At 40.8% G+C, this 14,248-nt stretch overlaps 1 protein-coding gene across 1 annotated transcript; it reads left to right on the plus strand.

The window, feature by feature from the left end:
* Positions 1-758: 758 nt before the first annotated feature.
* Positions 759-10,152, plus strand: LOC105445494. The gene is made up of 10 exons (XM_030976384.1): positions 759-873; positions 1,741-1,992; positions 2,619-2,873; positions 3,582-3,866; positions 4,468-4,728; positions 6,218-6,415; positions 6,725-7,033; positions 7,724-7,906; positions 8,312-8,467; positions 9,244-10,152. Exons 1-10 carry the CDS (start codon positions 759-761, stop codon positions 9,933-9,935), a joined length of 2,706 nt encoding a protein of 901 aa, XP_030832244.1. The 3' UTR covers positions 9,936-10,152.
* The last annotated feature ends 4,096 nt before the right edge of the window (positions 10,153-14,248 follow it).

Below are 14,248 nucleotides of genomic sequence, written 5' to 3' on the forward strand. Positions count from 1 at the left end.
CCCCCCCCCCCCCCCCCCCCCCCCCCCCCCCCCCCCCCCCCCCCCCCACTGAGCGACTTTTCGGCCGGCGCGATTTTCAAATTTTCGGGAGCAAAATATTTTAAAACCCCCCCCCCCCCTTGAAAAAATCCTGCGTACGCCCCTGATAGGTTTATTAGCGTTTTTATATCTTTTTTCCTTTTTTCCCTTCTAATATTTTGCCAGTATTCTTTCTCCTTTTTTCTTCTTCATTTCTTTTCTTGTCTTTCCTTTGCTTTCTTTCTGTTTTCCTTATCACTTCCATATATTTCATGCTTTTCTCCATTTTTTGTTGACTAAATTATCTTAACGAATGTCTTGAGTTCTGATGTTGATTGGATTGTATTCTGAGAGAAAATGGTTTTCATGATTGAATATTTCTTCATAGGTTTTTTTTCTCAACGCAGTTTCAGTAGATTAATTGTTTCAACTAACAAAACACATCAAAACAGTCCAGTGAAAACTTGATAGAAATCGAGTCGCATTCATAGAAGAGTATTCCGTCTAACAAAACATTGGCCCTGTTAAACTATTAAAAAAAAATAATTACGATAATTTGACATACCAAAAGGACATACTATATAAACAGTGCCATGCCCATCACATCATGTTCGATGTGAGGGCGAAATAAGTCTGTTCAGATAGGTTAGTCATCAGCTTATCAAAGACAACTCGGAAATTAAATAAAAATGAAAGGTACAATAAATAGAGATTTCTTCCCTGGCATCATCTAACCATTAATGCTTTCATTTAATATTGTCATCTATTTCTTACATCTTGATGGCCACAGAGTCACAGTGGTCGAGTCACTCGCTGTTTACTGGGCCAACAGGTATTCGAATATTGTCACTGGAGGTATGTACATATGTATTTTCCTTATTTTTCAATATGTGACTGTTACAGTTGAAGATTTGTTTTTCATTCTGATTCTCTAATGAACAAACGCGATTCTAGAGTGGGGGGGGGGGGGGCTCGAGCCCCATCAGCTTATCTTAATAATAACTGAATTAAAGCGAAGAACAGGCAAGAAATGAATGCAGAAACACCAAGCCCTTCAGCCCAACCAACCCCTGCACATGGAACTTTGATCTCATTTATTTAATTTATATGAGAAAAGAGAAAATACTGTGTCACTGAACCGGTCATTTTCCAGATCTAGTAAGCTAGTTTACAAACAGTTTAGAAACCCTACTTTCGCATTTACGTATACCCTCAAGAACTGTACGGACAAAGAATCATATCGGAGCAAGCACCCACTTAAAACACTGCCGCCTCATTAAAAATGCATTTTAGAAATGTGTATCTTAAAATGTATTAAAAAAATATCCGTTAATTTGAATTCAATTTCATCGTCTTGGTGCGTGAAAGGACTCAAGTCTTTTTGTAGTTTGTTGCTTATTCGGCAAAGCGAAAACTTCAACGATTGACTTGAACTCATGTGGAGCGTCCGCCTCACAACCGGGAGGTCGTGAGTTCGAACCCCGGCCGCGTCATACCAAAAGACGTTAAAAGATGGGAGTTGTTGCTACCTTGTTTGGCGTTCAACAATAAGGGATAGGGCAACGTCGATCTGGCGCTGCTCAGTGGCTGCCGGGCTGACGATCAATTGGGCAAAAAGAATTTCCATTTTCGGTTTAACTTAATAAAATTTGGAGAGGACTTTGAAAAGATTATTATTATTATTATTATTATCTTGATAATGTTGTCACCATTTCTTTCAAGCTGGAGGCATTTATAACTGCCCCGAGACTTTCGAATTTCCGCTGGAGAGAGACCAAAGTTACGCAAACGTCGATCTCGACGAGGCCCTCGGCGTCGGTGCTCCCCCTTACGACATCATCGCAGGACCCGTAATATCGAACCCGACACGCCTGGACTTCAGCGCCGCTTTGAGGGAGGGTGTGACAGTGACTCTACGGATGACAGGAGCGATGGATACAAGCAGTGATTGCTCATTTCAGCTTATCTTAATAGGTCATTATCGAAATTGTATTCATTCTATAATTATGTTGTGCCTGTATCGCATGGAAAATGTATGGTCCATTTCAAGCGTTATGGAATAATATTGCCCGAGAATTTTGGGGATAGGGGGATGTCGGACCATATTTGCCGCCTAAGCTGCAGACATTTCATCACATGCCGACAAAAAGTCCTCAGAATATGTAAAATAATTGTTATGACGTGCGTAATAACAGATTTTCATTATACAGAACAAAATTACTACTTGTCATTGTTTTTATTTGTCGACACGAGATTATCGTATTTTCCGAGAGCAACGTGAAATTTGTAGACAGAAATAATGGCAGTGGTGCCACCCCTCGCACCTAGGCCTACTCTAGCGACGCCCCATATACATATCTAAACAGTGGGATGAAATGTGAAGGGGGTGAAGAAGGGGAGGAAGCGTGCAATTTCTTTTCGCATTCCTTTCCCATCTGTCATTGTTTTCTATTTATCCCTACTGTCATTTTCTCTTTTCCCTTTCATTATGCCATTCAACTGGAAGAGGGCACGTTTCCCCCTGTCCCCGTAGCCACGCCACAGAGAATGGTCCCCACTTAATTTACTCCCCCACTGTCTTTACCCCCCCCCCCCTCCAGATAACCAAGCGCCGAACATAATATGTCCAGGAAACCGGGAGCTCCATACTTCCTCTTCAGACATCGAGGTCTTCTGGCCTCCAGCGGTGGCCCGAGACAATGTCGGCCTCCGCTCCATTAACCCTATCACCTACTCGCACATCAATGGGGTCAGACTACCTGTATCACCCGACCCAGTCATCATCACGGCGACGGCTTATGACACATCCGACAACGCGGCCACGTGCGACTTCAGGATCCTGGTTGGAGAGCAAGGTAGGAGAATGGCAAAACGAATAAGTGAAAGGAAGAGATCTGGCACCCGTTTCACAAAGCCTTTTTTAATGACAAATGACAAAAATCAGTGAAAAATCTGCTGATAACCAATCAGAAGCAAGGATTTCAGTAGCTTATAACAAGAACTGTAATTTGTCTCTGATGACAAGTTTTGTGAAACACCTCCCAGTTCAAGCTTCACTTTACCATGCTCATGACCAGGGGCGTACGCAGGGGGGGGGGGGGGGGGGTTGGGGGTTCAAACCCCCCCTTTGGTATTTTTATGTGTGTAAACCACCCTAAAAAAACTAAACCCCCCCTTTGTTTTTTTTGTTTGTTTGTTTGTTTGTTTGTTTTTAATTTAAAAAAAAATGAATAAGATCTATCGTCATGAGCAGGGGCGTACGCAGGATTTTTTCAAAAAGGGGGGGGGGGGTTTAAAATCTGGCCCAAAATATTTTGCTCCCGAAAATTTGAAAATCGCGCCGGCCGAAAAGTCGCTCAGTGGGGGGGGGGGGGGGGGGTAGAGAGCCCAACCCCCAAAAGGGTAAAAATCACGTGATTTTACATGATTTTTTTCTCAAGGGGGGGGGGGGCCCGGGCCCCCCGGGCCCCCCCCCCCGGATCCGCCACTGGATGTAGGTTTGGCCAGGATGTATGATCCCCGCTCAATAACAAACCAAACATCGCATTTACTTCTCCCACAAGGCGACAACGACAACCTCATCATGATTGACTGTCCCGTCGACGAGATCGTCACCTTCCCACTCGATGTCGGCACCAGTCACAGTACCATTGATCTTGACATCCAGGGCCGCGACGCCAGCGGTCAGACGGTGCCCGTCTACCGTACCGAGGGACCCACCGATGTCATCCTACCAGGGGTGGTGGAGTACTCGGAGAGGTTCAGGGACGGGCAGCGCTTCACCTTCGTGGCTGAGGACCCCGTCACGAGAATGAGTAGTACCTGCAGCTTTGTGGTAAAACTCGTAGGTAAATACAGCAGATTTTCAATGATTCACTATCCTAACACCCCAAACTCCCCAAAGTTAGAATAATTTTTGTTTAAAATCCCGCGCTTTGAAAACTGTAATGATTAATGTCATGATTTGTCACGTTATGACGAACCCTAAGACAACCCTTTTGTATTTAGGGAATCTTGTCGCCTTCCTCTGATTTGATATTAATGGGATACAAGAAGGAAATAAATGTATTTGGTGATTCTTAAGCGGACTTCCAGACTTCCGAATTGTAAACTCATGGCCTCTACTTTGGCACCGCATGCCTTATAGGTTATGTATCATCGGAAGTAAACAAATGTAATGGAGACAGGTAAGGAGACGCGATGGCTCAGAGGTAGAACAGTGGTCTCGTAACCGGGAGGTCTCGGGTTCGAAGCCAAGTCAATGTGCTAGTGCCCTTTGGTAAGGCAATAATCCTTATTACCAAGTCCCTCGGAGAGGACTTAAAGCCGTCGGTCCCCTGATTGCTTACTTATAAGCATACATTTGCTTTCTTAGCAGTCAGGTAAACAAACCAATCAAACCAAACCAACCAATCTGTTGATTTCCACCTTGATTTCATATCCAAACAGACGACGAGAGTCCAACCATCAAATGTCCGGACAATGTCGAAGTGCGAACGACCCAGGACATGACTTCGGTGACGTGGCCTCCTGCCACCGCCATCGACAACCTTGCCGCCCCTAGCAACATCACCATCTCCTATCGCCCCGAGAATGGTGCTAACCTTGAAGCTACTGACCCACCTAAGATAAGCGTCATCACAGCCGAAGCCAGGGATTTATTCGACAATGCTGCTCAGTGCCAGTTTATCGTCGCTCTCCAGAAAGTCGGTAAGTAGTTATTTTGATAACTTTGACTGATTGGCCGTTAAATGTCGACTGTAAATCATTGCAGTTCCTCAATGCATGTTGATATGATAAAATGCTCCCATAGGAAATATTTCTGTAATGATCGCCTGTTGAATATGGTTTGAACTCTTTTGAACTGAAGGAATCGGTTGGCAAAATGGCTTGACGCATCATGTGAAAACTGCGCCAATCTAGGATATACAGGCATACCTTGCACATCATTGACGCATCTTCAAGCCAATGGCGCATCTTCTTGACACAGGGGTGACAGGAGCCTGGCTACTGATCCATTTATTCGCGAAATATGTAAGAATTCATGACACAGTATACAGGTGTACAATATAGATAAATCCTTGCATTTGATAAACACTCGTCAGTTTCAATAGATCAATAATTTACTAGGCATGCGTTAAAGGTGAAATTCAAAGAAAATCACAAATTCGTCAACTAGTGTATCACTAGAAACTGGTAAGCTAACATCTGGCCATCGTACAAGTTTTAGGTCAACTACATGTCGGGTGATTTATAAAAATACAAATACAACCACCTCCATAGCAGCTGGGATATACGAGAGATTCGCCCGAAAAGTAACGATGTTTTAATGACGTCACTATATGGACCAATACTGCCCAAGCAGACGACATCCCGTAAAGAATGAACATAATTGCAAAGCTATTATTTGTCAAATTATAATGAGTTTAGTGTATATAAATATAATGTCATGTCAAACCATTCAAAAGGGGATATGACCCGATTCTGATAACTAAAATCTTTCGCTTGTAAATACACAGGATAGGGGTTAATTAACAATTAAAGAAACCAGACTTTCAAATTGAAATACCACTTGAATGATATTTAGGACGGCATTTGTTCTCTCTTGAAACGCCGAACATACCGCGGTGTGTGCAGCTGAATATACAATGGCGTCTTATTTTGTTTACAAGCGACATATTCCTTTATTTTTGTATCGCTGCATTTGACATCAAAATAAAACCATGCGCGGGGTTTAGAGTGAGGCAATAGATAATGTATTTAGCCTGACGGTAGTGAAGTAAGAGAAAGAACTAAAGAGAAGATGAAAATACAGGCACTGAAAATGTGTGAGATGTCATGGGACATCGTCTGCTTGTGCAAATCATGTCCAAACTGTGATCTCACACATCTCAGCAGCGTTCGGAGAGCTCTTCAGGTGATATAGCGGGCTGTATTTAAGCGTTTTGTAATTTATAATAATCATTACTTCGAATGTTTCCAAGCAAGGAATTTTGATAACCTTGTCGAATCAAAGTTTCAACTTTGCAATAATGAAAATAAAGTTAGTTTTTAAAATCAATGAATATCTACTTTAAGAAATTCCGTCTGTACCTGTCAAGGCCTGCATCTTTGCATGGATGTGACTGTAAACCTAATTATTATTGATTTTTGCATAACTAAACATTCCTCGTTTCCTTATCTCATGTTCATTTCTCAGCTGCCGATTGTTCGTCATTTCCCAGTCTTCCCGACGCTTCGGCTACGTGCCTCACGACGTCATCGGGTCAGGCGCAATGCTATGTGTCATGTGACCTGGGATTCCGGTACGTCATGACCTCTAACCTCTTCGTCTGTGAGATAGGAACCAACGGCGACGCTTACTGGAACCCATCACCTAATGAGGCCATGTGTGCAGGTAAATTATAATGCCCTTTAGACAGCGTGTCCATGTCTTGTGGGTGGCTTTCCAGTACCAACACAAAGAAAGATGCACGTGTACAAAAATCATGTATCATAAGCGTTGCGTCCCAACCTACATATAGCATATCCTGCGTTCAGGCGCGTATAGCTATAAGATAAGAGAATTTATCATTAAGCAGTCTCGAAGCTCACTCTTTATCGAATACTAACACAACCAACTGTCCGAATGTTTATATAACCTGTTCTCTATCCAAGTAAATGCATTCACAATATCCTCATACAAACTATCAATACGTAATTCTAGAACCTCAATACGGAGAGCGACTGTCCAAGAGCGTCACGATACGCTTCATCGTACCTGACGTCGTCTGTCTCAAAGACGACGACGAACTCGCCATGATCGTCCGCAACTTCATCGTCCCTCAACTGATTACCGAATCCCTGTGCGAGTATAGGACAGCTCGTGCATGCCAAGATCAATATATTGTTCCGTACTGTGGTGGAAAACCAGGAATTAAGAAACGTCGTCGAAGACGACAGTCAGGAGAGACTCTTCTCGATGTCGATATTGAAGTCAGCTCCGAGGTCAACAACAATACAAACGTACTGCAGGGTAAGATTCGCAAAAATCCTAAGCTTTTTTAATGCCCATTGCACACGAGGCGTCATTTTTCTGACGTATGCTTGCGTAAGCGATTGGTGAGTTTATTGACGCAGCACTAAAGGGTTGCATTATACAAAAAGTGATTTCAAATCAAAAAGTGAAAACATTGCGTTGAATGGATTAATTGCCTTCACAGGATGAATTAGCGCATGTAATGACGCAATTGAAATGACGGCTCGTGAGTGCTGGAGTCGATTTTGTTGTTATACGTGTTACAAATTATTTAACGTGTTCATACCTCAGTCACACCGCAAGACTGACCCCAAACCGACCACAAACCGACCACAAATTTGTGCCAATTCGGGGTGCTGTCGGCAGGGCTTGTTTGCTGTCAGTTTTATGTCGGTTAAGTGTCGGCCTATTGTTGGTTGATTGGCGGGTCCCAGAAAGTGCCGTGGTGTGATTACACATGCTGGAAAGATCTCCCCCGACCTTTTTATCAGAAATCGATCGGGGTCTAGTCGGGGACTGGTCGGGGGCAGTAGTGCAGGGAGGAATTTTGTTTCAAGCATGGAGCAATGATCCTTGCTTTTTGTTTGTTCATGATCATTATATATATGCAGAGTATCTATGTGACATCAATAACAAAAACACTTTTATTTCATTTTCGTCACCCACCTCGTCATCCGCTTCGAGCAGTAATAAATCTTCAGCAAGACGTCAATACCCTCGTCCTCATGATCGAAGATTACGTCATGGAAAACCAACTCATGATCCAAATCGACGATGAAGAGCATCTATCAAGGACGGACTGGTCGATCATGTCATCAAGCTTCGCCTGGAAATGTCCTCAAGGATGGAAGGTCACCGACGTTGGTTGTGGTAAGACCTACTTTATCAATTAAGATCAAACCAAACTATTAATATTATTACAAATAAAAATGATAACGATGGTGAAAATAATGATAATAATAATAATATTAATAATGATAATAATAACACTACCACTAATAATAATGCATGAACTTATAATAATAATAACTCCGCTTTTATATAGCGCTTAATACATCAGTGATGTCTCTAAGCGCTTTACAGATATGTTATTACCTTTACTTTATATATGTAAAAGGCTGGACCTTGCTTCGATGGCCACAACAGAGGCAAGTTTAAGTAGTTACTACGTAATAACTTGCGCTAAAAGGTAAATTGGGATGATGTGATACTTTTCCACTTTGTTATGCAATCTGCTAATTCTACCTCTTACCCCTTCCTCCTGACCTCTTGAAGTCCCGTGCCCACAGGGGTCTTACCAGGACACAGATGGTAACATATGTGAGTTCTGCCCAAGAAATACATACCAGGAGCAACCTCAGCAGACATCTTGCTTAGAGTGTACAGGAGAGAACACCATCGAAAGGGAGGGCACATTCTTCGCAAGTGGATGTAAGATATTATAATATTATGTAACATTGGAGTACTGCATCCTTATGTGAAGCTGTCGTGGCATTTTGGTCAATTTACATAGCGTTCAGTCAAATGGTTGAGTGTTTGAATCGCAGCCCGGCACTAACATTTTGAGGTGGTATCTTGCTAGACATTTATCCAAGTTATCCACTCTCCACCCAGGGTAGATGTGTACCCTGTATGCTACAGAGCTCCATATTTTGGCCGCTCGACCATGACCGGTGTAAAAAATTAAAAGAGCACCAAGACGATTAAGAGCACTATGCGAGAATCCACAACTATCATATTTACAAGACGATTTTTTGTTCTTTTTTTTCTGATACAAATTGAATTTTCGAGAAGTATACCTACGTTTAATTGCAAGTTATCTGTTTCCCTTCACATTAGCGTTACCTTTATTTCCTGACAAAGACGCTTTTACTATTTAATTTTCTTCATCTATAAAAGCATAAACATTTTGTCCGGACGTGAATTTTCCCGGGAATATGATTACTGGATAACCCCTAGACGATTTCGGCATGAAAACAGGGCTTATCTTTATTTTTTCTGAAAAGGAAGTGCACACGCCCCTCTATACACGTAGCTCCTCCAAATGCTTTCATAATCGCAGCTGTCAATTTATAAGTTCATCGATATGTTGCATGTCACACTCATTAAGTAGTCCTTAAAATTAAAAGGGTTTGATATAATTGAAAGGTAAAGTCAATAATAGGTTCTGTATTAAGCTGTCATCCTATCAATTCAATTTCTTCAAGGCTATTCAGTCACGTCTTCTTCAGGCGGACAAGGAACAAGTTTCGCCGGTCTCACTGCCATCTTCGTCATCTTCTGTATCATCCTCTGTCTCGCCCTCCTCTTCATCATCGTCGTCGGCATCATCTACTGTTGCATGCGGAACAAGATCACCCATCGCTTTGCCTCGTCAACACGGAAACGATCTACGAGTAAGCTGCATTACCTCAACGAGGCTTTCGAGAGCGATAATGACACGATGCCGGGCCCTGACATGCGGTATGAGAACAACAGCGGTACGGCGAGGCGGAACGTCTCACGGCAGTTCAGTCGGTCGTCGTTGAGCACGCAGTACGGTTACTCGCAGAGTGATCCCGACGATCTTGCTCTCATGAACTCCAATTTCTCGTTCGGCGCACGCGATGAGGACGGCGGGTTGGTGATGAGACCGGTCGACGGTTCGGGCCGGTCGGAACACGGTAGTCCTGATGGCGGTGAATCCACGAGCTCGCCAGGACCCCCCGAAGAAGGCGGCGGCGGCACATCGCAACCGCCTACCAACCAGGGGGAGAGACGGGATGAGAAGGTTCTTGATGAGAGTACGGGAGAGTACCTGTGGCCTGCACCTCCTTCCCCTCCAAGCCCGCCACCACCACCAGCACAACGAGAAGGTGAGACGGTATTGGATGACAACGGGCCGACCACTAGACTTTGATTTATCAATAAGAATTTATGGTTTTCATAACTTTGTAAATATTACAACATTATATTACAATTATAACTATAATTTTAAACTATACACTTGAATTCCTTTTTGATCTTGTTTGTTTGACAACCTATATATTCTATTTTACATACGTGGCCGCGAGCGAGTATTAAGCCCAAACTGTTAAAGTATATTCTAATGATTTTGTTGCATTGGGACTACGTATATATATATATATATATATATATATATATATATATATATACTTATCAATGTCAGTCAAGATATAATCCATTATGGGGTGTATACATACACATTTTATATATCATTTTCGCGCCGTCTGGATATGGTTAGAACAGGTGAAAAGTCTGAGCCCTTGTCAAGTAGGACAATTTTTTTCCACAGTTTTTGATAATTTTATTATTTCTAAGCTGTATATTGAATTTAATTTTGTAGCAATTTTCTCCCTCTTTTCTCTCGATTGTTTTGTGGGCAACTGTTTATGATAGAACTATTTAGCCTCTGTATGATGATATTAGTTGAGACTCTACTAAATAATTTGACATATTACAGTTCATATTCGTGGGGACAGAAGATACATTTGAAATATGAAAAACTATACTTCCAGATAAATTCAGAAGAGTACCACTTTCCAATTTGTTGCACCAGTTATTGTCGAAGTTGGGTGTTGCTAGAACCAGTTAATTCCAAATTGTACTACTGTACTTAACATGTTTATGCCTGGAACATGCGTACATGTTTGCAATAATTTTGATGAAAATATTGTGCATATATTTTGTTCAACAGTAAATACCCGAAACAGATGTAGGCATTGCCCTCGTGTCTAATATAAGCGGATAAAATACTTTAGCAATTGAAGAATGTTTAGTATACAATGAAATTCTTTTCCGTTAAAGCAGACAGACTTACTGTTATTTTCATTATGTAATCATTATTGTGGATAGTAGTATTTCATTTTCTTTCAATTAATACATTTATATGGCATTAGACATAACGTCAAGTTTTACGTTTCTTTGGTACAGCATTCTCACGACTTTTTCTTGCTATCACGATGTTTAATTCACCGATATTTTTATTCATGGTATTTCATTTGTGATAAATTCATCAAGAATATCACTGTGTACGCAATCGGTTGTAATTATTATATTGTTGGAGGGGTATTACGGAAACATAGTACGAATTTTGTTCTCGAATAAGAAGATTATCATGAAAGAAGGAGAAAGAACAACAACTACAACCATAAACGAGAGAGAGAGAGAGAGAGAAGGAGCCAATTGAGCCATTGAGAGGGCACTAGTATGAACGGGGGGGGGGGTGGCGGTCATATTCATTTTCATTGAATAAGGTGCAAATTAATACCGCCGATTAGGCATATGGGGAACGCTAAATGGATCCTATCATCTTCCATTCTCGTCCTTCTCACTCCTTCATTTCTTTTCTCCCCTGGTTTTTGTTTTGTTAACATTTCCGTCATGTTAGATAAGCAGATTTATCGGGTGCCTTTTCTAGGGTCACTAAACATGATGAACACATCTTTAGATTGATATTATGAATAGAAATGATATAATTTGCATATCATACAAATAAGCTTACGGTATAATGGAAAATTAAGGGGAAGTTAATTTTCCCCATAAAATGGTATGATGTTGGTATATAATCAAAACATCTTAATAAATTTAAAGTAAACAATAATGTTAATAAGGTTCCTAAACGTAGAACAGACATTTTGAGATTATTATTCTGAATTTAACTTGCATAAAAGCGAATCATCTCCAACCATTAAAAAAAAAAGGGGGGGGGGGAGGGCAAAATATTAAAGTCTGTATAAAACGTTGCCTATTATCAACCTTCAATAGCTATATTTAAAATCGTATACATTTTGCGCAGTCCATACGGTATGTATGACATTACAATTTTCCAAATGAGGGCATATCAACACGAAATTCCTAAACTTTTCATTGTTCATTTCCTACCGCTTTGACGTTCTGACTTCTAGGCCTTTCAATAAATTTTATGCCATTAAACCCAAACGTGCCAAATGGGAAGAAGAAATGGAGCGTGTCATACGGTAAGCTTTGAAGAAAAAATACCAAACCTCGGTTTCCTCAGATGATGGAGGAATAATATTCATTATGGACGCATCATAATCTCTTACAGGAAATTAACATTTCATTGTCACTCAGGGAATTAACAGTGGCGTAGATACAGGGGAGCATGGAACACCCCCCCCCCCCCATCCATCGAACGGGAAACGGAGAAATAAGGGAGAGACTGGAGGAGAGAGAGAGAGAGAGTGAGAGAGTGAAAGAGAGAGAGAGAGAGAGAGAGAGAGGGGGAGAGTGAGAGAGAAAGAGATAGAGAGAGAGAGAGAGAGGGGGAGAGTGAGAGAGAAAGAGATAGAGAGAGAGATAGAGAGTTTGTGTGCGTTTGTGCGTTTTTTGTGTGTATGTATGTGACAAAGAGAGAGAGAGAGAGAGAGAGAGAGAGAGAGAGAGAGAGAGATGAAGATGTGGAAAAAGGAACATGAATGAAGTTGACACCCCTTCTACTGTATATTATGTTCTTTCCCAAAACGGTGAAATTGTTTATTCACATTTCATGTACCAATTTAGAGTGATCGGTGCCTTCTAAAGATGCCAGCTCGCCCCCCTCCCCCCCCCCCCCCCCCCCCGCCCCTCACCAGAAAATGACTAGGCCTTTGCTATACCACTAAGGCATTTTATTGCTCGGTCATTTATCCATGGCTAGGGACGCTATAAGTGCAATAAGCATTTAATCTACAATTTCCAAAGCTGACAGGTTTATTGCTTGCATTATCGGTAAAGGTAAAGACCAGTTATGGTCATGCGATTGCATTGTGAAAGAAACGTTGTAGAATCGATCAGAAAAGGTTGATCATCTAGCATCTAGCATCTGCAAGGTTCTGGAATCATCAAAATGATAAGAAACCTGGCCCATTCTTCGTAAAGTTACAAGCACTATACACAGAAAGATGACGGGACTACCCTATATCTCTCACAGTCCATGAGAGAAACACATTTACCAAATATATGAATTAGTAGGCGGTTTCCCGGCAAATTTTTTATCATCATGTATTAGTCAAAACATATTCTTTCACATGATTGGTAATGAGAGCTTCCATTTCATTTTTTGAAATTGGGGCGTTTCCAATACTGGTCTTTACCTTTAAGTGTTTAAAAAACAAATATGATTGAGACCGATCCAGGAGCTTTCGCTAGGGAAAGGATGGGATTGGGAAATGTCACTACGTTCTGTTGGCACATTTATCTTTTAAAAATCAATTATGATTTGTTTCTTTTCTTGCATTATCTTTGGTTGTAGGCAGTGACTCATCTTTCTGAGGGGTTCTTTTAATCACTATACGCATCCAATTGAGTTGTAAAGAAAATAGAAAATATGCAAATATGAAGTGCGTTAACTTTGTCGTGTAAAAATAGACGAGTGGGGAAATAAATAACTTGGTTTGCTTTGTTTGATTGATTTTATTTCTGCGGAAAAAAGATACAAATTCAAATTCAAATTTAAAGTACCAAAATTCGAACAATTAAAAATACGATAAATAAAATGTTTACAAAAGTAATTAGGCCTAAATAGAAAACCATGTACAATTAAATCATACAATAAACATGTATGAAGCATACAAAAAAGATAAGAAATATATAGTAAATATTTTAAAATAAATTAGAAATGTAATTTAGAAAGCAGTAGTAGTAGTAGTAGTAGTAGTAGTAGTAGTAGTAGTAGTAGTAGTAGTAATAGTAGTAGCAGTAGCAGCAGTAGTAGTAGAAGTAGTAGTAGGAGTAGTATATAGTAGTAGTATTAGTATTAGTATTAGTATTAGTAGTAGTAGTAGTAGTAGTAGTAGTAGTAGTAGTAATAGTAGTAGCAGTAGCAGCAGTAGTAGTAGAAGTAGTAGTAGTAGTAGTAGTAGTAGTAGTAGTAGTAGTAGTAGTAGTACTAGTAGTAGGAGTAGTATATAGTAGTAGTATTAGTAGTAGTAGTAGTAGTAGTAGTAGTAGTAGTAGTAGTAGTAGTAGTAGTAGTAGTAGTAGTATTAGTAGTAGTAGTATCAGTATCGGTACCAATTTTCAGGATTGATGTTGAGGTCATAGGAGGTCATACAATGTTTCTCAGCCTTCACCATCCCAGGCCCACAAGATGATTTGTATCTCTATTCTAGTGATGAGCTGTTTTATCTGGCAACGAACCAAGACACTTTCCCTTCCAGGATGACTCTAGGACTGGATCGCTTCCTTTTGAAACATCATCTATCTACGTGA

This window comes from Strongylocentrotus purpuratus, unplaced genomic scaffold, assembly GCF_000002235.5.
Source record: "Strongylocentrotus purpuratus isolate Spur 01 unplaced genomic scaffold, Spur_5.0 spur5_scaffold_9, whole genome shotgun sequence".
Classification (NCBI taxonomy): domain Eukaryota; kingdom Metazoa; phylum Echinodermata; class Echinoidea; order Camarodonta; family Strongylocentrotidae; genus Strongylocentrotus; species Strongylocentrotus purpuratus.